Source organism: Phascolarctos cinereus, unplaced genomic scaffold (assembly GCF_003287225.1).
Source record: "Phascolarctos cinereus isolate Bilbo 61053 unplaced genomic scaffold, phaCin_HiC Scaffold_1;HRSCAF=81, whole genome shotgun sequence".
Taxonomy (NCBI): domain Eukaryota; kingdom Metazoa; phylum Chordata; class Mammalia; order Diprotodontia; family Phascolarctidae; genus Phascolarctos; species Phascolarctos cinereus.
Genome location: NW_027555514.1, coordinates 208806514 through 208833100, shown reverse-complemented (window position 1 = coordinate 208833100; position 26587 = coordinate 208806514). Strand labels below are relative to the sequence as shown.

The 26587-nt window shown below is 38.6% G+C and overlaps 1 protein-coding gene and 1 pseudogene across 9 annotated transcripts in view; one reads left to right on the top strand and one right to left on the bottom strand.

Annotated features, from left to right (window-relative positions):
• PPFIBP1 (PPFIB scaffold protein 1) overlaps nucleotides 1-26587 on the top strand; it is a 205792-nt gene that overhangs the window by 158823 nt on the left and 20382 nt on the right. For 7 of the 9 annotated variants that reach the window (XM_020977165.2, XM_020977164.2, XM_020977160.2 and 4 more), the window contains 8 exons: nucleotides 182-274; nucleotides 2363-2477; nucleotides 3381-3413; nucleotides 5501-5562; nucleotides 6312-6396; nucleotides 13335-13483; nucleotides 20975-21090; nucleotides 22114-22170. In XM_020977165.2, the coding sequence (XP_020832824.1) occupies nucleotides 182-274; nucleotides 2363-2477; nucleotides 3381-3413; nucleotides 5501-5562; nucleotides 6312-6396; nucleotides 13335-13483; nucleotides 20975-21090; nucleotides 22114-22170 (710 nt within the window). The remainder of the gene's footprint in view (nucleotides 1-181; nucleotides 275-2362; nucleotides 2478-3380; nucleotides 3414-5500; nucleotides 5563-6311; nucleotides 6397-13334; nucleotides 13484-20974; nucleotides 21091-22113; nucleotides 22171-26587) is intronic. The other 2 variants (XM_020977167.2, XM_020977163.2) reach the window with 1 other exon arrangement.
• On the bottom strand, nucleotides 9669-11990 carry LOC110201482 ((Lyso)-N-acylphosphatidylethanolamine lipase pseudogene; annotated as a pseudogene).

Genomic DNA, 26587 nt, shown 5'->3' with positions numbered 1-26587 from the left:
ATGCATTTGTTCTTTGTCCTCTTCCTGCCTTGCTTAAAGTTCTGCCACTTTGGGCCTTGCTGTTTATTCCTTCCTTGATTAAATGACTTTTCCTTTATTTCTTTTCCATATTGTGTGTGTGTGTGTGTGTGTGTGTGTGTGTGTGTGTGTGTGTGTGTGTGTGTGCGTGCATGTGTGACAGGGCCTAATGCAGGAAATTAATGATTTGAGATTACGAGTTGGTGAAATGGACAATGAGAGACTTCAATATGAGAAAAAGCTTAAATCTACCAAAGTAAGTGACTTTTACTAGTTGTACACAGTCCTAAAATGTGTTAATCCAGATCTCACCTTTTGCTAATAATATAAAAATATGGATAATGAAGAATAATTTGTATAAAAAAAGAGTTCCCTCAAATGGGAACCTCCTAAAGTTCCTCCTGTGGCTCAGAAGGAAAACCAGAATCTGATTTATCACAGAAACCTTAACTTGTCATATCTCTGATTATCTAACCTCCTTGTAAACTGATTCTCTTCTCTAAGCTATTTAGCTTTGTTTTTTTTTCTATCTTTAGTTTTCTTTCACTGCTCTATCTCTGTTACCAGTCTTTAATGGCCAAACTTTCTAGCATGAAAATCAAGGTGGGGCAGATGCAGTATGAAAAGCAGCGGCTGGAACAAAAATGCCAGACATTAAAGGTGGAGTAGACCATGGATGGTTGGACCTTTGTGTTTCCTGTTAAACTGTGTTTATGTCTCCATGTGACTGGCATGCTTTCCTAATGTGCATTAATTTTTCTTTGTGCCATGTAGCCTGATTATTTTTAAAGTCATAAACTACTTATTAAAATATTCTTAAGTGTGATCATATCCTACCTTTTTCAGAAAGTTTTTGGAACAAAAATTAAGGCAACAACACACAAGTGAATAGAGTTGGGGGAGAGAAGAAGGATGGAAGGAGGAAAATGAATTTGAAAGTTAAATATAACTTAAACTTGGAATAGACCTAACTTTCTACTTGTTAGGTTGTTAAACCATAAAATTTTACCTTCCAAAGAAGTTCATTTCATCTTCACAGTAAACTATATTTGCTTCTGCCATTTTTGAAAGAGGAAAAGAAGGGAAATGCTATGAGGGAGATAGAAGGTTAGATGTTCTTGGTCTGACATAATTATTTCATATCACAGGGAGAATGGCATTCCTTTCCTTTCCACTCTCTTTTAAACACTCTGTTTTTCTGCCCCTTCTATTACCTTTAATAAAAATTTACAAAAATTTTAATGGGGCCTTCTTTGAGGGGCTCTGAATATCTTCTTTATCTTGATTATTTGAAGAATGTCAGGCACTATCCTATCAAGAGGATTTTTGTTTTTAGGTGATGAAGATAAATGTTATGTTTCTTAGTGTTCACAAGCTTCTCTGTCTGAGTTTAAATCACTCCCCCAAAAAAACCACCCACCCACCCATCTTAGAATTTATAATAGAGTCCAGTTTAAGAGCTTTCCCCTAAAATTCTGTACAAGGAAAACAATCAAGCAAATTGATGTTAAGCTTGAGAACTGACAACTTGCTAAGTGCTAACTATTATTTTAACCTCTTTTTCTTTCTAAAAATATGTTTTATTGATATTTTTACATTGCCTAAACTTCCTCCAATATCCCTACTCCTCCCTTCCTAAGAGTTATCTTTTATAACAAAGAATATTTTTAGAGAGAAAATAAAATAAAGGAAGCAGAGGGGTGAAATCAGCAAAACTGATCAGTACATCAAAAAAGTTTGAAGATATATACAGTGTTCCATGCCCACTTATTATTATTACTACTATTACATTTTCTCCATTGTTACATTGGCTTTTATTCTTTTGCTTTGGTTATGAGTGTTAACTGGTCTCATGTTCTGATGAAATTGGCCTGATGTGTGAAAGAACTGTATTTCTGGATGATAAGTATGGATATTATTTTGTTTTGTTGAGATGGCATGTACATAGTATCTGTCCATTATATTTTGCTTTCCTGACTTAAAACATCCAATCCATTTATCTTTTGTTATCAAAAATCTTTTTTTTTTTTTGACCAAAAATAAACAAGCCTTTATCCAGTATAAGATCCAAACTTTGGAGACGCCTGACCTACCACTTTTCATTTTCTCTCTCTCCCATTTGATAGCCTACTCCCTAACATCATTTGATAGAATTGTAGCTACATTATCTTTAATTGGTCATGCTTTAATTGGCCTGTCTTTCATGCATTTGGCTGGTTTCTGAGATTTGACTCTAAGTTCTTGGAAAGTTTTCATTTGAACATATTAAAATAGGTGTGATACATTTCTAAATGATCTTTAAGACAAACGTATTTTTAACCATGCTATTCTGTCTTTTATTCAGGATGAGCTTACATCTTTAAAAGAACAGCTGGAAGACAAAGAATCCGAAGTGAAAAGATTACAAGAAAAACTGGTTTGCAAAATGAAAGGAGAAGGAATTGAAGTAATTGATAGAGGTAAGAATGAATACTTTTAGAACAGAGGCTAGAAAAGACTTCCAGAGATCATATAGTTCTGTCCTATAGTGAAATCCTCCAAGGTATTTAGAGCCAGAGATGTGCAAGGAAATGTTTAACAACTGGCTCTTCATTTAAAAAAGTATGCACAACACACTTAAGTTTAATCTGCATTATTAACATTTTCTCCATCAATTTCTTAAGTTTTAGAAAATTGCCTCTCTCTCTCTCTCTATACACACACACACACACACACACACACACACACACATACATATATACATACATACCTCTGTGTGTGTATATTCAAGCCATGATTTTTAGCATTTGCCAGTTTCTGAGGTTTAAATGCTAACACTTAAAAAAAAAAATAAATGCTGACACTACAAATTTAACAGTTGGCTCACAATACGTAGTATGAACTGACTCCAGAATACCCCCATCTTAACTATAAAGATCTAGGGAAAAAAGAGTCAGTTGCTTCTCTTAGTAAGTCACTTCGGTTTGACAAATTGTGTATTTTCTTCACAGAATCATTGAACTAGTAAATTCCTGTAATTGATGCATATATAACACAAAACAGTGTTGAAGGGCAGGAGCCCATTATCATGCCCCAGAATTATTCCTGAGGTTGCAGAACCTCCTCTCTGCACTGCATGCAGAATGAGACTAGCGAAGGGGTACAGAATCCTCTTCTGCCCTTGGGGAAGAAGGAAGAGATGTTCTTCCTTGGCAACCCCGTGAGGTATTCCTGCCTGATTGAGGACAGCCTGGTATGGTGGAACCAGCCTGACTTAGAAAAGGAGATTATTGCACAAAATATCACAAAATAGAAAAGGCTAAAAATACAGTTTCCTATTGTAACTTAAGCTAACTTCCAATCCACTGGGTTTTCCTGCACAGATGAAAACTGTAAAAAGAAGCTCAAAGAAAAAAGTAAGGTTTTTGGAGTCTTTACATCAACATTTATCCGTTTCAGAAGTGCAATCCATGTAACTTTGCATGTGTATTAAAATGTTGCTTTTACCAAACCTGTCAAATTGCTTCATCAATAAGCTTTCTGTGTCTTCATGATATTAAACAAACAAACCAGAAATAAAGAATTGTTGTGTACATTCAAGATCATCTTTTTGTTCTAGCTCCAAGAGTGTACGATTCACAGTGAACCACCACCACAGTAGTTAACCCATTTATAATAACGCTTTAAGGTTTACATAACAGATTATTAGTCCTATTTTGTAGAGGAGGAAATTGAGGTCCAAAGAGGTTGTTGGTTCTCAAGCTCTGTCTCCTAAGTCAAATCCCAGAACTCTTTCTGGTACTGGGACTACCCTTTAGATAGCAAATTACACTTGCCTTAAGAATTTAATGTCTGAAAAAGAAAGCCTTGGGGGCAGCTAGGTGGCGCAGTGGATAGAGAACCAGCCCTGGATTCAGGAGGACCTGAGTTCAAATCCAGTCTCAGACACATAACACTTAACTAGCTGTGTGACCCAGGGCAAGTCACTTAATCCCATTGCCTAGCCAAAATAAAACAAAAAAAAAAAGAAAGCTTTGTAACCACTTATCTCATATCACCTTAATTTCTTCAGTCCTCAGGAGCAGCATACTCCCTTCAGTAGTATTAGGGTTGTATGTATAAGGAAGGATGCTTAGAATGAAGACAGTATAATAAGAATAGGTCTAGGGAGTGGATGAAGGTTGGACCTGGAATGTCACTGGTATAGGGAACTCCCCGGTGAAGAGCCTCCACTAATTCAGGATGCCCGGTCTTGCAAGACTGCCTGGAGCACTCAAAGGTCATGTGAGTTACCTGTGACTAATGAGTCACAGGCAGGGCTTGGGCCTAGGTGTCCCTGGCTTCAAGGCCAGCTGTCCATTCATTACATTATATTGCCTCGAGCAGAATGATATACTGGAAAAAGTACTAAGATTAGAATCAGGAGAACAGGATTCAGAGTCCAGCTCTGATACTGCCTGACTGCAGCTAAATCCTTCTCCGAGATTAAGTTTCCTTACCTATAAATAGGGCTAATAATACTAATAATAATATGTCATATGAGAGGCACCATGGTGTAGTAGTTAAAATGATGACAGAGTTATGAAAACTTGGATTCAGGTTTTGTCTCTGACACATACGAGTGGTGTGACCATGGACAAGTCATTTAACCTCTCAGTGCCTCAGGTAACTGAGTTACCGACCAGTTGCCACTTGGTATTGGTGGAGGGTTTTTCTATGCTAGTACCAATGAAATCAAATGTTAAGATCCCACCCATACACCCCAAAAATCTTTATCGTTGGATTGTTACAGAAAAAAGCACTTTGTAAACCTTAAAATGCTACATAAATATGAATTATTTTTGTGGTAAACTTGGGTAGAAATATGGAGTGCTGTAAGCCTCTGTCCCATTTACTTTGATCCTTGATCTTCAAAAACTGTTCAGATAGTCCGGAAGTTTATAGATGAAGCAAAGTATTTATTATCTCTTTCTATGGAACATTAATAATAGCTCACCTTTTCAAGAAGTCATCATTCAGCATGTGTGTTTATCCCAGTACTCACCTCTATCGCTGCACCAAGCTATTGTCATTCACATATTTGTAACGGTTATGACTAAACATCATTAGCTCTTACCTCATTCTGGACACAATCCATCACCTTCTTTCATTGCCTGTTATAGATGTCCCCACCAAAACAACAAGTTTTTTATTGTTGTTTTAACTTTGTTGTTATATTTGAAGTTTTCATTCTTCTGGGTAGATTTTTGTAACTCTCAAGTTTTGGGAGAGGCAGCAGTGACAGGGGAGGGGTGTCAAAGTTGAATGTGCTCATTTTTGACTTTTCAGATTTTAGCATAATGTGTGTATATTTTAAGCTCAATTTTTGCAAGTAAAAAGAATCATTTAATAGGTTTACGTTAAAACATTTTAATCTGAAAACTGAAGAAGTTATATGCCAACAGTCCACCCATGTTATAGCAGTGGGACCTAGACTGACTCTTGGGGTATTGTGTATTTCCAGATATTGAAGTACAGAAAATGAAAAAATCTGTGGAGTCCCTGATGGCAGCAAATGAGGAAAAGGTAGATATGGACAAAATTAAATATTTATTTGATGTCATTGCAAATGCTTCCCTTTTCAGTCACAGTATCCTCTTGTGCAAATGAGTGGCAGGACATACTTGAAGCCTAGTCAGAACTAGTGGCTAAGATTCCCTCTCTCTCCATCAGGTTTTTTGTTTCAGCTGTGGCTATCTCAGGAAGAAGAGTAAAAGAAAGTGCCAGCTACACTAACTTTTATGAGTCAAATTTGGCTGTATTTGCAATCTGATACACTAATTTTTTTTGAGTGCGAAAAGATTTGAGTCACAAAAATCTACCTGTTATCTGAGAGGCTGAACAAAAATAACATTTTAAAATACAATATGACCAGTATGCTACATTAGCAGTTTGCTAATAAGTTTTGACTTGGTCATATCATGTCTTAGGCCTTGCTATATTTATCTTATCTGTTCCCAATTTATTTGTTTTCTGATTCTTGCCTGTTCTTTCATTTTCCTCTTTAATTTTTCTCTTACTCCTTCATATTTACAATTTTTATTCCAATGAAACAAAATGAGCTATTTTTTCTTTCTTCTAAGTTATTTTTGCCCATTGACTGAACTCATACACACATACATGCATGCATGCATACATACATGCATACATACACACATTTTCTTTTGTGTATTGAAAAGTATGAATAACTGTCCAAATTCACTCCTTAAGTAAGGCTTTGGTACCATAAATACCTTCCTTATAGTAACAAAATTGCCCATATTATTTTCTCATAGGATCGAAAAATTGAAGATCTTAGACAATGTTTGAGCAGATACAAGAAAGTACAGGATATGGTGATACTGTCTCAAGGAAAAAAAGGTAGAGTATTTTCTAATGTGCTTAGTATCTTATCTATGCATTTTGCCTCAGTTTTTTTTGCTTGCCTATGATACTTCCTGTAACAGGGAGCACACTACTTATTAAGATAGCTAATTATATTGTTGGACAACTGAGAAAGCTCAAATTGTCAAAAAGTCTTCAAATTGATCCAGAATATGTCTCCATATAACTTCTATTTATTATTTAATACGTGGGGAGGGAACACTGAAATGCTTTGTTAAAAGTCATTTGACAACACTTTGCAGCTTTATGAGTTCCTTCTCTGCCTTTAGGGCTAAGTGTCTTACTCACAGTGGATGTTTATTTGGCTTCCAAGGTTATGAACTATTCATTTATCTCTTAATGGCGGACTCACAGAATTAGAGAGCTGTAAGATATCTAGTTCACCCCACCCCCATTTTTCAGTGGATCCCCCAATAGAGAACAGTACAATTGATGGTCTTAAAATTAAAACCAGATAAATGAGGTATACTTTTGCTGTGTGATTACCCTGAATTTTTGTTTTCTGTAGCCATTTCTTGAAAAAAAAATTGGCTAATATCTACTGTATGCAAGATACACAACCCACAAGAATACAAAAGTATTCTGATAAGCATAAAATATAGATTGTCACCTTTGTCATTCTAGATGCTCTACTGCTGTTGATATAGCATTAGGTGACATCAGTTTGGGGTTTTTTTGTTTTGTTTTTTATTTTATTTTTTTGGTCATGTTACATTGCCTCTGGGCATGTAGTCTACTAATATTCTCAGATCTTTCTCAGACAAATTACTATGTAGGGATCACCTTCCCCATATTTGTACTTCTTGTTTGTTTGTTTTTGTTTCTTGGGGCTAGGCAGTGGGGTTCAGTGACTTACCCAGGGTCACACAGCTAGTAGTAAGTGTTATGTGTCTGAGGCTGTATTTGAACTCAGGTCCTCCTTACTCCAGGGCCGGTGCTCTATCCACTGCACCATCTCGCTGCCCCTATATTTGTACTTTTAAAAACTGATCTACTTAATTCTGGATATTGCTCCAGTCCTAATGAAGGCATAAGTTGGTATTAGTTTTTTTTTGTCTGTTTCACATAGTTAACTTGTAACGAGCTTGCACTCTCCTAAATCTAAAGATCTTTTTCAGATGAGCTGCTTTCTAGATATTCCTCCCCCATATAATATTTGTAGAGATTATTTTTGAGGTAGAATTCTACTCTTCTTAAATTTAATCATATTAGATTTGGCCCATCAAAATCTTTTTGTGTCCTTAGTCTGTCATTTAACATCTCAGCTATGCCTTTCCACTTTTTTTTTCCTCGCTAGGCAATACGGTTAGATGACTTGCCCAAGGTCACACAGCTAGTAAGTGTTATGTGTCTGAGGCTGTATTTGAACTCAGGTCCTCCTCACTCCAGAGCCAGCGCTCTATCCGCTGCACCACCTAGCTGCCCCTTCTACTTTTTGCTAACTGCAATTTCCATAACCCATCTATGTTATGCCTTTAAGTCATTGATAAAAGTATTAAATAGCAGAAGATAAAGTAGGGCTTCCTGGGGCCTTCTGCTTAACATCACCTTCTAAGTTGACATCAAACTGTTAATGACTACTCTTTATTCCTGGCCATTCAAAATGTTCTGATCCAAGTAGCTGTACTATTATCTGGCCTGTATGTCCATATCTTGTCCACAGGGTTATCATGAGAGAATATTAAGCATTTTTCTAAAATCTAGATAAGTTTCATCTAAAGCTTTCTCCTCATCTACCAGTCTAGTGCCATGTCAAAAAAAAAAAAAAGGAAATGAGGTTATTTTGGTGTGAACTGGTTTTTTTAAGGCATTTTTCTTGTTTCTTTATTAATATAGGAAAGACCCCCAAGATGAATGGGCTGGTACAAAGGCTCAGGTACAAATACTGTTGAAATACATGGTTAAAAGCAAAACATAAAGGTGGGGTAGGCGGAAGATGCTCTGGATTAGGTAGCCAGTCTCATTGACACTGTCTGCATCCCAGGGAAAGGACCTACAGCAGTACCCCATTGACACTTGGGAAGTTGATAGATCAGTAGTAGGACTAAACTGACAGTAATTCCAAAGTTTGAGGATTTGAGGGTCACACAATGAGAGCAATCTCTGCAGTGAAGATAAGTTGCCATGAGATTCCCCAATGGGACCAAGGGCTATGGGTTGGGGCCGATAGCTAGTGGCAAAATTTTGTTAATATTAGGGGAGTTAGCAATGGGAGAGCGGTTGAAGTCATTGCCCTCATCTCCCCACCAGTGATCACTCTTAATCTATGAGGGAAACTCCAAGGCCTCCCAGAGAACAGTTAGAAGAAAAAAAGCACAACACTGGACTTAGTCTGTGCTATAATAGCAACCCAAGATGAGGTGGAACCAGGAGGGGGACTGCTACTCATCATAGGTGGGAGTAGAACATTGAGATGGGAATGGGCTGACAGATGTGTCCATATATATGGCAGCTGTACCAGCTTCTTTCTACAAGAATAAAAAATAAATTAGATATATAGAGTCACATAGACACTAGGAGACCTGGGATTTAGTTCCCACTTTGCACAGAGGGAAATGAGGGCTGAATCTCTGTGTTCTCTTTTTCCCTTCCTCTGAGGATGGCAGGGCAGTCAGAATGATAAAATCTTAGAGCTATCTTCTACCCTAGTCTCTTTATCTTATACAGGAGGAAGTAGAGGCCTAAATAAAATGACTTATCTGAGGAAGCCAAGGAAATAAGGATTTCAGACTTCAGGATAGGTTCAGTGTAATGAAAGTGAGTCTATACTACAGGGGTATGATCCAGAGAGAAAAGGTGGAAAAATGTAAGGAAAGGAACACCTATTCCACACAGGGCCTATTCCCAGCAAAAGTCATGGGAAATTCCCAATCTTCCCAACCTGGGAAAGGCTTGACAATTCTATTTTCTCTGTTCTAGATGAGGAGAGATGGCCCCTATCCTTTGGCATAATACATGTAGGGAGAGTAGAGAGTAGAATACATGAAGAGATCACTTTGGCATGAGAGAACAAGATGAGATCTAAGATCCTTCATGGAAATCCTTCGGGTAGGGAGTGCAAAGCCACTACTGCCTCTCATGTCCAGGATGTGTTCAGGAGGGGCTGTTCTGCCCCACCCCCATAAAGAATATGAAAACTCTTCCTAGGTGGCATATTAGTTGGTAAGGGTAAGGAGAGAGGGAAGCACAGAGGGAAATGAGGGCTGAATCTCTGTGTTCTCTTTTTCCCTTCCTCTGAGGATGGCAGGTCAGTCAACTGACTCACAGATCTCTTCTACCACAGTATTGAAAATGTGTGGTTGGACTATATAGACATAGTGTGAGTCACCCTCCATAGCCACATATCAGACATGAGAGACTGTCCTCTCAAGTTTTACTTTCTCACGTTGGCTCCGTAGATCATGGTGATAAGTAGATCTTTCCAAATTAGGTGGATTTGCTTCAGCATGGGGCTCACCCAAAGGACTCCATCATAGCCTTGAATGCTGTCTTACCTCTTTGATTCTGGGCATTACAGTGGTATATATACTCTGATACTATCATCATCAAAGAAGTCAGCAAATTTTTGTGTAAAGTCAGGATAGAATCACTACACTAGGCCAGTCCCATAGCGTCCAGCCACCCTTAAGATAGCTAAAGGATTGGAATGCCCCAGGACAGAGGCAACAGCCTTGACCCAGGTTTGGGGGTGCCCATATTAAGCAGTCCAAAGGGGAAATCCTATGGGTCTACCAGGATGAAGTGTCTGATTCTTTCAAGGTACTTGATAGAGTAAGATGTGGCAAGGAATCCTCTGCTATTATATGTCCTGCATATGAATGTTTTTACTGTGGCATTTATGCATAAGACTTTCTCAGACTCCAATATTATTCAAATGTGAAAAAACCCACACATTCCTAACTTAATTTTACTATTAAAAGGTCCTCTCTTAGGAGGTTGTAGTAGGTTATAGTGGAAATAGCACTGAGTCAGAAGGTCTGAATGGGAATCTTGGTGTTGCCTCTTCTTGTGACCTTAGCTGACCCATTTAATCACAGAGTCTCTGTTTCCTTACTGTAAAATTTGAGGATTGTCCAAACCTCTATGTAACCTCTAATATCCCCGTCAGCTCTAAATTTATGATCCTAAAAAAATTCCTGATGATGAACTTGGAATACCTATATTTTAATGAGGTAGATTGCTATCCCAAAATAGCAGTTGTTTGTTTAGTGTTTGGGAGGGGTTCTTTTTTTAGAATGGGGATGGGGAGGGAGTATTAGCTTCTCATTGATATTTACATAGATAACATTCACTTTATATTGTATTGTCCTTGTGCCCCTTTTCATAAAGTTTCAGAAAAGCTTAAGTTGTGTTTGGTAAGAAGCTTTAGGCATGGACTCAATTAGAACTAGTATTCCTTTTTTTTTTTAATTTTTATTTTTTTTGGAACTAGTGTTCTTTAGTGTAAACCTGTTCACTGTGTGTAAAAGGGATTTGCTTCTTAATCCACCAGATTAGCTGAATGACTGTGGAGGAGATGCTTCTCTTCTCTGGCCCTAATGCTATATCTTCAGTAAGCAGGAGTCAGAGTAGCTCCTTTGTAAGATTGCTTCCAGCTCTAAACTTCATTGAGTGTGTTATTCTACAGGAGAGTCCATTAGATGGAACTAATTGGTAGAGGGGATGAAGTCACTATTGCAACTGAGAATACATTTCCATGTCCATTAGTACACTGGATTTAAATAATTACATGGCTCCACTGTTAGTATAGGGCAGCTGTATGGTACAGTAGAGTGGCAGGCCTGAAATCAGGAAGACTTATCTTATTGAGCTCAAATCTAGCCTTAGACACTTGTTAGCAGTGTGACCCTGGGCAAATCACTTGACCCTGTTTGCCTCAGTTTCCTTATTGTAAAATCAGCTGGAGAAGGAAATGGCAAATCACTCCAGTATCTTTGCCAAGAAAACTCCAAAATACGGTCACGAAGAGTCAGACACAACTGAAAATGACTGAATAACAAAAAACTATTAGTATAGCTTACAGGTTATAATTTCAATGATCACCTTTCCCTTTCTTGAGTAACATTTCTAATTAATTTCTCTTAGGTGATTAACTGTTTAAGCCTGGGCATTTCTGGGAAAATTTTATCATTAAAAATGTTTTGTAGTTTTTTCAAATTGTTTTGATATTTGTATATTTAAAGAATTAACTGTTCATTTTTCCAGTTTCATATCTCAAGATTGTGAAAGCATCTTTGATATATGCACTCTTTGCCCCGGTCAAAGTTACGATGTATCCGTACCTTTTGGTGTGATCCTTGTTTGTGCCTTTTTAGAAATCTCTTATGGGGGAACAGAGGGTCCCCTATTTATTGGAGTCCTTTCTCTTGTTCTTTTAATATATTGTGGATATCACTCAGGCTGTTTGCTATCCCTCACTCTTCCTATGTTGACAAGCTCAATAGTGCCTTTTCTGATTATATAACAGTGATATCTTTTGGCTCATAGATGGCACTGTGGTACAGTGGAAAGAGAGCCAACTGGATTTACAGGTCTCTAGTTAACTTTTACCTCCTGTGATTTTTCGCCATTCCCTCAGCCTCAGTTTCCTCATCTATTCAAATAATAGGCTCTGAGGATTCTTCCAGATTTAAATCTCTAATCTCCTATTCTTCTTGCTTCTATTTACAATACATTTCTCTTGCCTTTGGGATTACCTGTAATTTTGATATTTCTAAGACCATGGTATTATATGATTTATGGCCATAGCAGTTATGAAAATGAAAAGATTTTTAATAGAATAATAAATTCTTTCTCAGAATTGGATATGTTCCAAGTCAGCATGTTATGTCACTTGCAGGAGGATGTGGGTACTGATTGGTTATTCCTAAATAAAAATTACAGATCAGTTTACATTCAAGGAATGGTTTAGGTCTGGGTTCTTAACTTGTTTGTGTCACAGACCCCTTTGGCAGCCTGGTGAAGTATGTTGTTCACTTCAATTTTAAATAATTGAAGAAATTGCTAAATTTCATTTAGAGACTAGTGAAAATAAAAATGTAATATTTTCCTTCATCCAAGTTCACAGACACCCTGAAATCTAGCCATGAACCTTTGGGGGTTTGTGGACCTCAGGTTAAAATCTCTAGTTTAAACTAAGTTTGAAACTCTTAAGGCACTGAATCCTAAAATATGTGTCTTTTTCAATATATAAGTTGCCAGCTCATGATAATAAAATTTAAATGCAATGGATAGAGAGTGCCAGGCATGGAATTTGGAAGACTCATCTTCTTGAGTTCAAATCTGGTGTCAGATACTTACTAACTGTGTGGCCCTGGGCAAGTCACTTGACCCTATTTGCCTCAATTTCCTCATCTTTAAAATCAGGTGGAGAAGGAAATGGCAAACCACTCTAGTATCTTTGCCAAGAAAACTCCAGAAGGGGTTACAGAGTCAGAAATGACTGAAAACAACTGAACAACAACATGCAGAATGTGATCTCTACCCAGAGATCATAGTCCTAGACTTTGTTCCAGCTATCATGAGTTTTCATTCAATGCCAGGACATGTAGACTCCTAGAATTTGGAAATTTGGGTAAAGTTTTCATCCTCCTGAACTGAAGAAGGGCAGCATAGTTCAGGGGACAGAGGGTTAGCTGAGGAGTTAGGAAGACATGGCTTCATGTCTTCTTTCTGAGGTACTTTTCAAATCCCCAGATAATTCTCTTAAGACATAAATCATAGAGGAGTTCCTATTTGCCTCTCTGGAGAGATACACTGGGAATTGTCAGCACTAGTGAAATCATAGATCTGGGGGAGGAAAAAGTTTGAATCTAGAATGATTATTTTCATCTCCTTTATTCATAAGATTTCCTGCAGGAATTGGAGATCATTACTTTAAGTACTGTCTGAATGTATGCTTTGTCTTTACCTAGGCAAAGAAGGTGAATTTGAAGAATTACCTAGTTCAATTTCAGCCTTGCTGGAAATGCAGAGTGTCAGTGATCTGGAGAAAAGTCCACCTTCTACTCCAGTTACAGGATCTCCCAGCCATGATGTATTGAACACAAGTGTTCCAGAAGAGGTATTGTTTTTCTTTTTTCAGCAGAAGACAAGGTTTATTAGAATATCGATCAGGAGTGGTCAAGATTTTAGGACTCCACCATATTGGCCAGACTCTTAAGGAATCCAAGCATTTGTATTTGCTAATGCAAGGGGGCCAGATTTTAAGAATCTGGGCACCTTAATGGTGGCCAAGATGGGTCTTATATACAGAAAGACTGTGGGAGTGATCTAGGAGTGGCCAGGTAGTCTGAGGTGACTGGAGGAGGAGTCTAAGAAGGATCTGGATGGGAGTGGCCAGTAAACTGGGTTGACTGTGAGGTAACAGAAGGCAGGGACCTGGACCTTGGGGCCAAGGGAGAATGGAGTCTAGATAAGATTAAGGGTGGGAAGTGATGGGGGGGGGTCTATCAGTTACCAGAGAGGCAACAGAACAGAACTGGGAGATTGGGCATAGCCACAATGAAAGGCCAGTTGAGTGGATTATATAGCCTCAGGCAAACACAAGAGATTTGGCTATGTGGGAAAGTCCTGGGCTTTTCCCTTTTGGGGTCCAGATCAAAAAGATATGGTCTTTTCCTTTTAGGTGTTCAGATCCCATCCCTATCATTCCCCCCTCAAACAAATGGGACCCAAAGTATTTTGGAGTAAGTGATGAAGGTCTTGGCTTCTGAAACTGCTTCCTACTGGCAAAGGGCATAGAGCTGTCCTTGCCTTGAGGGGGTCCCAAAGAGGAGGTTGACTGAAACTGAGCACAGGCTGTATCCAGGGGACAAAGGGGGGACATTAGATGGTACCTGCTATTTGCTATCAACTGTAGGTGAATGGCCTGTAGTCTGGAAGACACAAATCTGACAGAAAAGACTGCAGGGCCCAGATGTAGGGAGAAGTAAAAGTGTAAGAGACCCATTAAAATCATTTACACTTGACCTGTTGGATTATCTGATCTTGTAACTTTTTCAAAAGTTTAAGTAACACTTTTGCTGGTAGAAGTTTTCCACCCCTGGGTGATGAGGTGCTTGGGTGCTTGTCCTTGGACCCTACTTCCAGGTTCATATTTCTCCCTAGCTTCAGAAGCACTAGCCCTGACAGTTTCCCTCCAGCCCAAGGACCCTGTCTCTGGCAGTGACTCATGAGTGAGCCCAGTGAGACAAACTATCTCTCCCTGTTACAAGAACAAGCTGACCTCTGTAGAATTTCCCTTGTATGAACAGGACCATCTTGTACCAGCAGAACTATCAAGTACTGATGCCCACAGTATTGTGTATGATCCAGAGGTCAAACTATAGAAGTCAACTCCTGACGCTATCTTGTTACAGACATAACAGACCAAAAATATGCCTTTTAGGAACCCTCTCTTTGGGGCAGCTAGGTGACGTAGTGGATAGAGCACACTGGCCCTGGATTCAGGAGGACCTGAGTTCAAATCCGGCCTCAGACACCTAACACTTACTAGCTGTGTGACCCTGGGCAAGTCACTTAACCCCATTGCCTAGCCAAAAAAACCCAAAGGAACCCTCTTTTCTACGCCTCTCTTCCCCGCCCCTGCCCGCCATTTTCCTGTAGTGAATGACGTAGTTGTATCTTATCACCTAAGTAGCAGACTTGGCACATAATTCACTGCTTTTCCTATATGAGCTTTAGCATCATTCCTGTTAGGTTGCAAGTTCCCTAAGGAGCTCTGCCCCCTAAGGACCTCTGCCTGCCAAATAGCATAACAATAAATCTTTGCCACCTTGACTCAAAGAATGCTTGAGTCTGTGAATTCATTCCAGACGACCCCATCCTATTCTCTGGTCCTTGAGGGGTCTACACCTCTCAGACCTCAACATGGGTTCAATAGTTACACAAATGAATTTGCCAAGAGACTGACTTTCACTTCAGTTACCACTGAAATTCTCTTCCCTAAACCAAAATGAAGATGTATCTGATTTAATTTCAGTTGGTTGGGAGTATTGAATGACTACACATTCAGGTCAAAACAGCAAGATCTCATACACTTGCATTGATCTTTTATTGACCACTTGCTCTGATTATAGAAATTTGCTATAAAAGAATAAAGCAGGGACTAGATTTAGAGCCCAAATATTTCAAGATAAAATGTCCTTAGTCTGTTTGGATTCAGATAACTCACAGTTCTCCAACCATGCAGATAAAATCCACCTCATAGCCAGTCTCAGGAATAGCCAGGTGGGTAACATTCCTTTTCAAAGGAACACAATGGGGAAACTGAGCCAGAAGGATCCCATCTTACACTGAGGCTAAAATTGTCCTCTCAGCTTTTTCTGATGTAGACTTCCCACCTGTATCACATTCTCTCTGAGTAGCTCATGGCATTTCTCTCAGTGGTGGGTTATTGACTATTGATTAGGGATGGATTATTATAGTCCATCAAACAACAACAAAAAAGTCATTTACGGTCCCTCAAACAGCAAGTTTCACTAATCACAGCTTAGGGAAAACTTTCCCAGGATTTACATCTCAAGTTTAAATCTGTCCTGGTATAAAAAGCCAGTCATCGGAGATTATTTCTATATTCTATATTCTCAGCAAGCCATAACCCAAACAAGCTTTTTGGCAAGTTTACACATTAAAACAGTGACCAACAATAGTCAAATTGTTTTGGCTGTAACCAAATTATGAAAAGTTGCTTGACGTAACGGATACAAAAAGTTTACCAATTTGAAGATTGAAACAAACCCATCACCAATCAGGTGACTTCAGTTTTGTTAAATGCATTTCCAAATTACTTTACACAGAGAATCAACATCTCATCATTAACAGTTAAAACTACCACTTTAAAAGAGTGGGCTTACCCAAGTTCAGAGGCTGGCTGGCTTCTTTACCTTGACCCATCCCCCTTCCCTGGTGAGTAGGATGTGCTGAATTTGGGTGATGCTGCCAGGCAAAGGTTGCCATAGGGCCCAGGGCCCAACCCCATTGCCAGTGGGGTCCACACTTTAGCTGCTGCCTCTCCCTCCTCCTTCCTTTTCCCAGGTGGAGGAGAGCAAATTCGAAGGTGGCAGGGAGGAAAGGGTGAAACTCTCTTCTCCTATGAGAGCGGTTAACAGAGATATGTACCCTCTTGACTCAAGGGAAGGGAATGGGAGAAGGGAGTGACCAGAGTTGTAAGGTGTTTCAAGACTCCTTAATGATAGATCACAAAACCTCCAGAATCTGTAAGATGTTTTTAGCTTTTCTAATTTTTCCCTGTAGCTTCTGTGAAGGAGGATCCAGCAGTGTAGAGGGAAAGGAGTAAATAAGCCTCAGGAAACCAAAAAGCAACTGCAGTTTTCCGAATTCCCTAGCGTTGAGAGAATTGACAGAATTAGGCATACTATTCTGCCTAGGGCATCTTTCCTTGTCCTTTATGCTGTAGAATGTATACCCAGGTCCATGGCCTTGAACCAGACTGGTGGACTGAGAGCCTGAGAGTGTCAGGTCGAGTGCGAGACAGCCTTGTAACTGTCTGCCCAAAAAGCACCTCCAAGCCTTCGCAGGTGCTTGGAGAGTGACCCCAATCATAGGGCTAGAAAGAGTGGGGAGGCTTACGTACCTTCCAGTCTTAGCTGGAGAAGTGCTTGGAGCTAGGCACCTTCCCCATATGGGCCACCAAAATGTTGAGGTTTGGGGAACCCTATATTGAGGTTTAGGGATTCTGGGACCCTGAAATAGTGACAGCAAGAGACGTGGGTCCTGCCTGAATGAATTTGACCCAAGCCTTCTTTTGGTCAAAGACAAGGTTTATTAGAACATTGATGGGGGGGTGTCGAGGTTTTAGGTATCTACCATATTGACCAGACTCTTAAAGAATCTAAGCATTTGTATCACTAATCCAAGTGGGCCACATTTTAAGAATCTGAGCCGGTATTGTTTTTCAGAATAAGATTTACCATAACCTGGGGTGGGGTGACTCACCAGTTCCTCCCCCAACCTTGGAAAAAGGAGTTTTGGGAGAAACAGAAGAAATTTGGGCCAGGCAAAGAAGAAGAAGGAACTAGAACATAGCATTCAAATATACAGCTACCAAAAGAACCTAGACTCGAGAGCCTAATAGAAGAAAGATCTTTTCCCTTTTCTCATTAGCTAGATATGTACTCTTGTCAGTTCCTTGTCTGTTGCTTTCAGATTAAGATTCAGATTTCAGATTTAGATCTGATGTGCCCACTATAAAATCCTGTTAGCCAGCAGAAATGCTAAGCTATTTGTGTATTCTATGTAAGCTTAAGAGAAAGAGCAAAAACATTCTTTATTCTAGGGAAACAAAAGATTTGATCAGCAGGACAAGATCTGGGGGAGCAATTAGGACAAAGTATTAAACTCTACAATTCTGGCCTGTGAATTCACATCCAGATACTTCCAGAAATAAATTGTATGCTAGTGAGATCAGCAAGCTATATATGTAAGTTTACTTTCATTTTTTGGCAAGTTAGACTTGATAGATAAGCCACTCCCCTGAGTGGGAAGGGAATGGAAAGAAAGCTCTGTTTCCACAAAAGCGTAAGAGGGTCTTTCTATGCCCTCCCTTCTCCTCCACCTCCTGGGTAATAGAAGCCAAGTTGGCCTTGTTCTTTAGTACTACTTGCTGTATGCGGGCGAGGGACAGGAGGAAGTTCTTTCCTGCTTTGTGGAGGTGGCATTCTTGTGGCATTCTTTCATCTCCCTCCTCCCTCAAAAGAGTAGCTTACCCTTTAAACCTAGCTCATGCACTCTACCCTGGAAACTGAAAATCTCTGTAGTACAAGTATACACTCTCTGTTATCTTCCCTCTCTGTTTGTAAGCTCAAAATAAAACTTAACGTTTCTGTTGGCCAACAGGCCTTTATAGTAGGCAATTGAGGTTTAAGTTGACAGAGACAAATAAGGAACTGACAAACTTGCAGGCCCAGCTAAGAGGGAAAAATGGCTAGGAGCAGAAGGGAGGTCACCAACTCTCATTGCCAGGGAGGTATGGATCCTGGCACTCACTTTGTCTTGGATCACACATAGCATGGTCCGTATCTCCAGATGGGCTCTCTCTTGTTGCTTATTTCTGAGTAGCTATTCACTATCTCACTTGGTTCTCAAGTTCCTTTGGCCTCTTTGCCCAGTTCTTGTGTCCTGATTTTCCCATCTTCTACCTGTATCTCCTTTTTCTAAAGGGTATGAGAGTAACAAACCAACCCCTCCCCCCAGAACTACTGTCCCAAAGGCAAGTTTATTTGTAAAATTTTCCTCAAATTTCAGAGGTTAATGGAACCTCAAGTTTAGTGGAAAGAACATTGGCTTTGGAGTCAGAAGACCTGAATTCAAATCCCACCTCTGGCACTTGCTACCTTTGTAACCTTGGGCAAGTTGCTCAACTTACTTCCCTGGGACTCAGTTACCTTATCTGTAAAATTAGAGGTTTGGGTTTGATAATCTCTGAGATGCTTTTCAAGTGTAGAGCTAGGATTCTATAACTTAAGGTAAGGGGAAGGAGTCTTATCTCAGTTCAGTTAATGACTTGGGTTGTGATCCTAACCTGATCATGATTAATGCTTGTTGAACACTTAATTGTTCTTCAGGTTTGTTTGTTTTTTACCTCTCAAAGGTTTTTATACTGTTTACCAAAAATCAACTGTTGATGGAGTATGAAATAATGTTTATATATTCACTAACCAGGAGCACCATGTTCCCCAGGCAAACATTTCTACTATAAAATAGCTCAATTCACAAGCGTATATAGCATTCACATCAAAGAGGATAGAATTCCTTAATGTACCACATTCTAGGTATCATTCCCAAATTTTAACAACACAGCTTTATAATGTTTTTAGTGGTGGAAGCTTATAAACATAGCATCGATATAAAACCATCTTACGAATATTTAAAATATAAAATGTAAAGTAAAAGTTACTGCCATTAATCCAGTAACATTAGTCTAACTGAATGCATCTCAAAATTATCTAAATGGAAAAATACTATCATACTCTCTTTTTTCAATCCATGGTATAATATCAATACTTATGAAATTAAGGTTGAAAATCATTACAAATTTCTTGGTACCTTGGAGAAGAGTTGTTTCTTCAGTCTTTTGTCTTCACACACACCACCCCCACTTTGATCTTTTCAGTTTTCTGAATCTCCAATAGCTCACAAATATCTTGGAATTCAGACTGGTTCTATTACAAATTACTAGATTTCTTTTTCCTTGAAATTTTATCTCATGTTTTTTATTATATTACTGACATTATTCTCCTCTGTTTTCAAATCAGGTTTCATGTGTTTCCATTTAGCATTAGTTCTAATTTTCTTTTTCTTGCCATTTGTCTAAAATTTTTGTATACTTTTCTCTCTATTATATTAATGCTTTAAAAATGTTTTCCCCCTATATTTATACTTTCCCTATTCCCATATTTATATATTTCCCACATATTATATATTTTAATATTGTTTGTACATTTATGTATATTATTTTATTTATATGCATATATATATAATATTCTATATTATATATGTGTGTGTATATGTATGTATGTATAAATAAAATTAATGTATGTATGTATAAATAAAATTAACCCCCATTTTTATATAGTGTACACTAGTGCTCTGGCTACAGTACATTACAAAAATAAAGGAAAGGAAATATTGAGAGTAAAATTCAACTATGTTAAACTGAGGCAAGTTTCTCTGAGCAAGGTGACATTTTATTAGTAGGGCTGGAACCTACCAAAAAATAGGTCTTTGACTACCTCAGTTTCTAGGCCAAAGACTCTTGAGTTGAAGATTTAACTCATTTTTACAAGGTTAGAACAAAGAACAGTGTAGGTGATATCATGGGGCTGAGGACGACATGACTGGCTACTTAGCTGAGGCATGGGGGATGATATGATTGGTTGGAAGTTGGGAATGAGAGCTAGCAACAACCCCCTATTTCTACCCTATGACTAAGAAATGTTCATTGATTGAATCTATGTGCAAAGTCAAAAGATATTCTGCCAGACTTTTTTGGGTAGCATAATTAGACATACTTGAAGGATAGCTTGGTGTGGTGTAAAAATACTAACCCAGACTCCCTGGTATCCACTCATATTTCACAAGGAAAATAGATTTCCCTGAGGCAAGAATATAACAATGATTAGTAAGAGAGCTGGACTTTCTGGTGTGGCCCCAGAGACTACAACCAGGAACAATGGGTAGAACTTGCAAAGAGGTAGGCTTTGGGTTGATGTCAGGAAAAACTTTCTAAAAATTAGAACTATCCATACATGGAATGACCTTCCTTCAGAGGTGGTGGGACCTCTCATTGAAATTCTTTAAAGAGAATCTAGATGACCTTTTGTCAGGTATGTTACAATGGAGATTCCTTTTACCTATGATTCAGATGGGATCATTGTTCTCTTACAAGTCTCAAATTCTGTGACTGCTTTGGCCACAGGTAGAATAGAATAAAAATTTTGATGACTCACTACTTATTTGTGTTATTTTTTTCATTCGTATAGACTGCTATACTTTTAATTACATTTTTTTCTTTCTTGTGATTATATTACAGCTCCATATGAGCATCTTGCAAGTTTCAATGCCTTCGTTTTCACCAATATCCAAAGACTTGGAAACATCTGACAAGTCAAAATCTCCACCCAAACCAGAGACTTCAGCTGACGTGAAGTATGTCACCTTTAAAGTATACTTTAGATTATAAGTCTATTGGTATGGTGATAGACTAGGTCGTCCAAAGGCTGTGTTTCATTTTTAAAGTATGAGGGAAACAAATAAGGTCATTTTTATAATATGTTTCCATATAAATTATTTTAAAAATTAAAAGTAACTTAAAGGTAAATTTTAAAAAGTAATTAACACTGTAACAAAGAATAGAAATATAATTTCATATATCATGATATCATGCAATTAATTTTCCTTTAAAAAGTTGTAAAGATTATTGGAGCCTGGAGATCCTAGATCCTCCTGGAGAGCAATTCCTCCCACTTTAATCAGTTTAATTTGAGGTCAATAAACCCAGATGCAAGTTTAAAAGATAAAATGTTGAATTAGCATCAGCCTTTGCCAGGTGGCCATCTACTCTTCAGAATAAAGGTAGATAGATACTCACCTATATAGGGTTTTACACTGCCTTGGGACAATGTTACAGGCTACAAAAAGAGCCTATCAGGTGTGGCTACTCATCCATTTTTCTTATTTGGAAGGTTGAGTAATGGAAACAGGATGCCAAGGGGTTGGAGAAGAAAGATGACAACTTTGGAGTTGTAACTTTCTGACTTTGGCCTCTCAAGAGTTGCCAAAGATCAGGTTTATTCTGATGAGGATGTTTATGGGTGATTTACCTCATCAGACCTTGCTTGGGCCTAACGTCTCTTGTTAATCCTATCAGAATATCTAGATGGGATGGGGGAGACCTACTTGAAGGTAGAATCAGTGGGCTTATCATGTTGTTGAGTAAAATACCAACAGAGAGTATTTCTATATAAGTATATATAAGTAGAGTATATCTACTTATACTGCCTGGTAGCTCCCTTTCTTTGATCTCTAAGTTTTTTGTTTTTTTTTCCTGTGGTGAAAGTGTTTCTCCCAAACTCAAAGCACAAATTTTATCCATTTCCTCCATACTGGGATCTAGTTTATGACCTGAGTCAAAAAATCCATTAATAATCTAAAAACTATTTTGCCTTTCAGTGATGGAAAAACAATTCTTGATGCTGCTTTAGAAGTGCAAATGTGTGATAATCTGTTGTAAGTAATATCTTAAATTAATGTTTCTTAGAGGGAAAAAAGATTTTTTTCCCCTCAGGTCAGATATGACCCAACATTAATACAGATAAGAAATTGATGTCTTAACAGTGAATATTTTTTGACCGCCTTTTGGGGGGGGTGGGGCTAGGCAATTGGGGTTAAGTGACTTGCTCAGGGTCACACAGCTAGTGAGTGGTCTGAGACCAGATTTCAACTCAGGTCCTCCTGACTTCAGGGCCAGCACTCTATCCACTGTGCCACCTAGCTGCCTCAGTTGGTAGTTCCAAGCACAGTTTGAGTAACTTTTTTTTTTACAAGCCTAGTTATCAGTGGTAAATACGTCCTCTTATATCATTGCCACTTACTGAGTTATAATGAGGTTTCTAGTCACCCAACCAGCTCATTGCAAAATAAAGACATCCATTTGAGACCCCTTATTATATGATTTCATTTTAATCTGAATTTTAATCATATATTTAATTTTAAAAATGTGAAAACAGCAATGATAATATGAAAGTCTAAAGCATTTTTTAATAAAGATTTGTGAAAGGGATGTCTTTTTCCAAAGACAGAATTCAATTGTCAGACAAGGTGATCCATTCATATGCTACACAGCCATAGAAAATTTAATACCTTGTTCTTAATGTGTTCTGCCATTCACCTGCTAAGTAGGACATTTATCCCACTCCTACGTTAAGTTAGGCATTGGTGTAGGGTTTCTCCAAATTTCTCTTTCTGGGTGCTAGTTTTGTCATAGTTTCAGGAAAGCTGTGAGGAAAAGGGTATTGCAGTTCTCCCCAATCCCGTAGCAACCAACGAAAAGCCACTCTGTTAAACCAAAAGCTGCTGTGTTTCCCTTATCTTCCAATCCAAGTCTGTCCTGCAATAGTAGACACTGTTCAAGAAGTTAGCTTCTGTGGCAGCTAGGTGGCGCAGTGGATAGAGCACCAGCCTTGGATTCAGGGGGGACCTGAGTTCAAATCCAGCCTCAGACACATAACACTTAGCTTCTTGTGAAGGTGGGTGGGGAGGGAGGAAGGGAGAAAATTTGGAACCCAAAGTTTTAAAAACGTGTGTTTAAAAAAAATGTTTTCATGTGCAACTGGGAAATAAGAAATACAGGAGATAGAGTACGGAAGTCTATCCTGCTCTACAGGAAAATAGAAGGGGAAGTGGATAAGAGAAGGGGGGAAGAGATAGAGAGGGCAGACTAGGGGAAGGGATATTCAGAAGGCATGCCATCTTGAGGTGGGGGAGGGGCAAGATGAGGTGAAAATTTGGAATGCAAAATCTTGTGGAAGTAAATATTGAAAACTAAAAATAAATAAGTTTATATTTTTTTTTAAAAAAAAGCATTTAGCTTCTTAACCAGACTTGGGGCTTCCCCTCCAGCTCTTACCTTCTCCTTTTCCCTCCACCCATTTCCCTTCCTCTCTCTGTCTCTGTCTCTGAGTTTCTCTGTAGTGAATTCTAGCAGATCTTCTTGGTAGGTCCTGAGGTCTCTAGTTAATCTCATCAGAATATCTGGAGGGGATAGAGGTGGCACAGATGAAATCAGTAGGCTTGTCCTGTTGTTGAATAAAATACCATCTGAGTGCCTGTATTTTATACAACTCGGTAGTTCCCTTTCTTTGACCTGGCATTCTTTCGACCTATTAGATTGCCAGTAGTCCACTCTGCCTTCTGGGTGCATGCTGAATGCTTGACCAGAATAGTAGTCACCCCCTGTATGAACATCTAAGAACTATTTTGCAGACCAAATTATTCCATTAAAAATGGTTTAGTATGTTGGAAAGTACACCAGACTTAAATAGAAGACCTTGATTCTATTCCTGGCTCTGCCACTTAAAAGCTTTATGATCTTGGTCATAAGTGATTTATCTTCTTTGATTCTGAAGATCAATATATCTACCCGTGTGTCTCATGGATATTGCTTGGACAACTGTAAACAGGCATATTCACCAACGTCATAAAGTATTTCTTTGAAAATGTGACATTGGATGAAACATTACAGGAGAATTTAATTCCATTTGGGCAAAAGTGGAAAGCCAGCAATGTGGCCAGGGTCACTGGGGTTCCGTTTTTCTGTTATGATTGCTCTCCATCTGATTTGTATCTTCAGTGATTAGGAAAAATATCACAATTGGGGTTCATAAGATTAATGATTTTTAAGATGAATCCATTTATTGATTCAACATAGTATTAATAATAGGTCACTTGTAATACTTTATAATTTTTCAAAATTAATTTTCTGTAAAGTGAGGGACTTTCATTAAATGAAACAGTATAATTCAAACATTTATGAATCTTCTATCAATAAACATTTATTAAGCACCTACTATGTGCTGGGCTAGGCACTGTGCTAAGCCCTGAGTATGCAAAAAGAGGCAAAAAATAGTCCCTATTTACAGGGAGCTCACAATCTAATGGGGGAGACTACATACAAACAGATATATCCAAAGCAAGCTATGTACAGAATAAACAGGAAATAATTCATAAACGGAAGGCTCTAGCATTGAGACAGGTTGGGAAAGCCTTCCTGTAGAAGGTAGAATTTTAGTTGGGACTTACAGGAAGGCAGTAAGGGGGAGAAGAGGAGACAAAACATTCCAGACATGGGGAACAATCAGAGAAAATGCACAGAGCTGAGAGATGGACTGTCTTGTCTATGGAACAACAAAGCGGCCAGTGTTGTTTTTGTTTTTGTTTTTTTAAGGCAATTGGGGTTAAGTAACTTGCCCAGGATCACACTAGTGTCAAGTGTTTGGTCTGAGGTTGGATTTGAACTCGGGTCCTCCTGACTTCAGGGCCAGTGTTCTATCCACTGTGCCACCTAGCTACCTTTTTTTTTTTCAGCCAAAGACAAGGTTTATTAGAGCATCCATCATATTAGGCAGACTCTTAAGGAGTCTCAACACATTAGTGAGCTATTAGCTAGATTATTAGAATCTGAGCAGTGGCTAAATTTTAACAATCTAAGCCCAAAGTGGCCAATGTTAATGGATCTGTGAGTACGTGGTGTGGAGTAAGGTATAAGAAGACTGGAAAGGTAAGATGGAGCTAGTTTAGAGCATTGGAGTTTTTTGACGTGATTGGACCTGCTCTTTAGGAAAATCATTTTGGTGGCTGAATGGAGGATGGATTGGAGTGGGGAGAGACCTGAGGCAGGCAGATCCACCAGTAGGCTATTGCAATAGTCCACATGTAAGGTGATGAGGGCCTGCATTAGGGTGCAGGGCAGTGTCAGAAAAGATAAGGGAGCATATTCAAGAGGTGTTGACAAGCCTTGGCAACAAATTGGATATGGAGAGATAGTGCAGAATTGAAGATAACTTCTAGGTTGTGAGCCTGAGGGACTGGGAGGATGGTGTTCCCCCTACAGTAATAGGGAAGGTAGGAGGCAGAGAGGGTTCAGGGGGAAGTACAATGATTTCTGTTTTGGACATGTTTAGTTTAAGAGGTCTACTGGACATCCAGTTAAAGATGTCTGAGAGGCAGATTGGAGGTCAGCAGGGAGTTTGGGGAAGGTCAGGTAATCTGACAACAGTTTTATACAGTAACCCTATGAGGGCAGGCAGTGCAAAATATTATTTCCATTTTTAAAAATGAGGAAACTGAAACTGGGGGAGGTGAAGATGTTGCCTCAAATCACCAAGCTATTAAGTAGAACTGGAATGTGAACCCAGATCTTTTGGTTCTAAATCCAATCCTGTCACTCAAATTGAGATCGCTGAAGGTGTTATTTTTGCTCTCTAGAATCAAATAATTTTTATAGTAAATACTGGGAGATCTAACATTTTAAAAAGAAAAAGATAAGCAAGATAAGGCAGGGAGTCAGTATTACTGTATAAAAGGAAGATGTGTTTGTGAAGAAATCCATTGAATTAGATGATGGATGAAGGAGAATAAGTGGGTGAAGATAAAGGAGGAAGGAGAAACAGAAGTGATCTTGTCAGCATGCTACTGACTATTTGAACAGAAGAATAAAATCGATGAGGAGTTATGGAAACATACACAGCAAAACACAAAAAGACTTGTCTATGAAACTGAATTTCTATTTCATGCTGCTTACTTAAAAAAAACCCCATACAATAAGTTTCCCATATTATTTTCAAAACTGTCCTACTTGGTAGCACTTCTCTCCGAACTTTGGTCTGTTCTTTTCTGTGCCTTTTAAAAAATGTACTCTTTGGCATGTACATCTCTATTGCTAAATCTCTTCTTCTCCCAAACCCTCTTCCAGTTTGAAAAAAATTCAAGAGGAAAGAAAAAAATATACCTCGTAACAAATAAGCATCGTCAAGCAAAATTAATCCACATAGTAGCCATGTTGAACAACGTGTGGTGTTTTTTTTCCTGCACCTTGAACCCATCACCTCTCTCTCAGAAGATGAATGACATACTTCATTATACATCC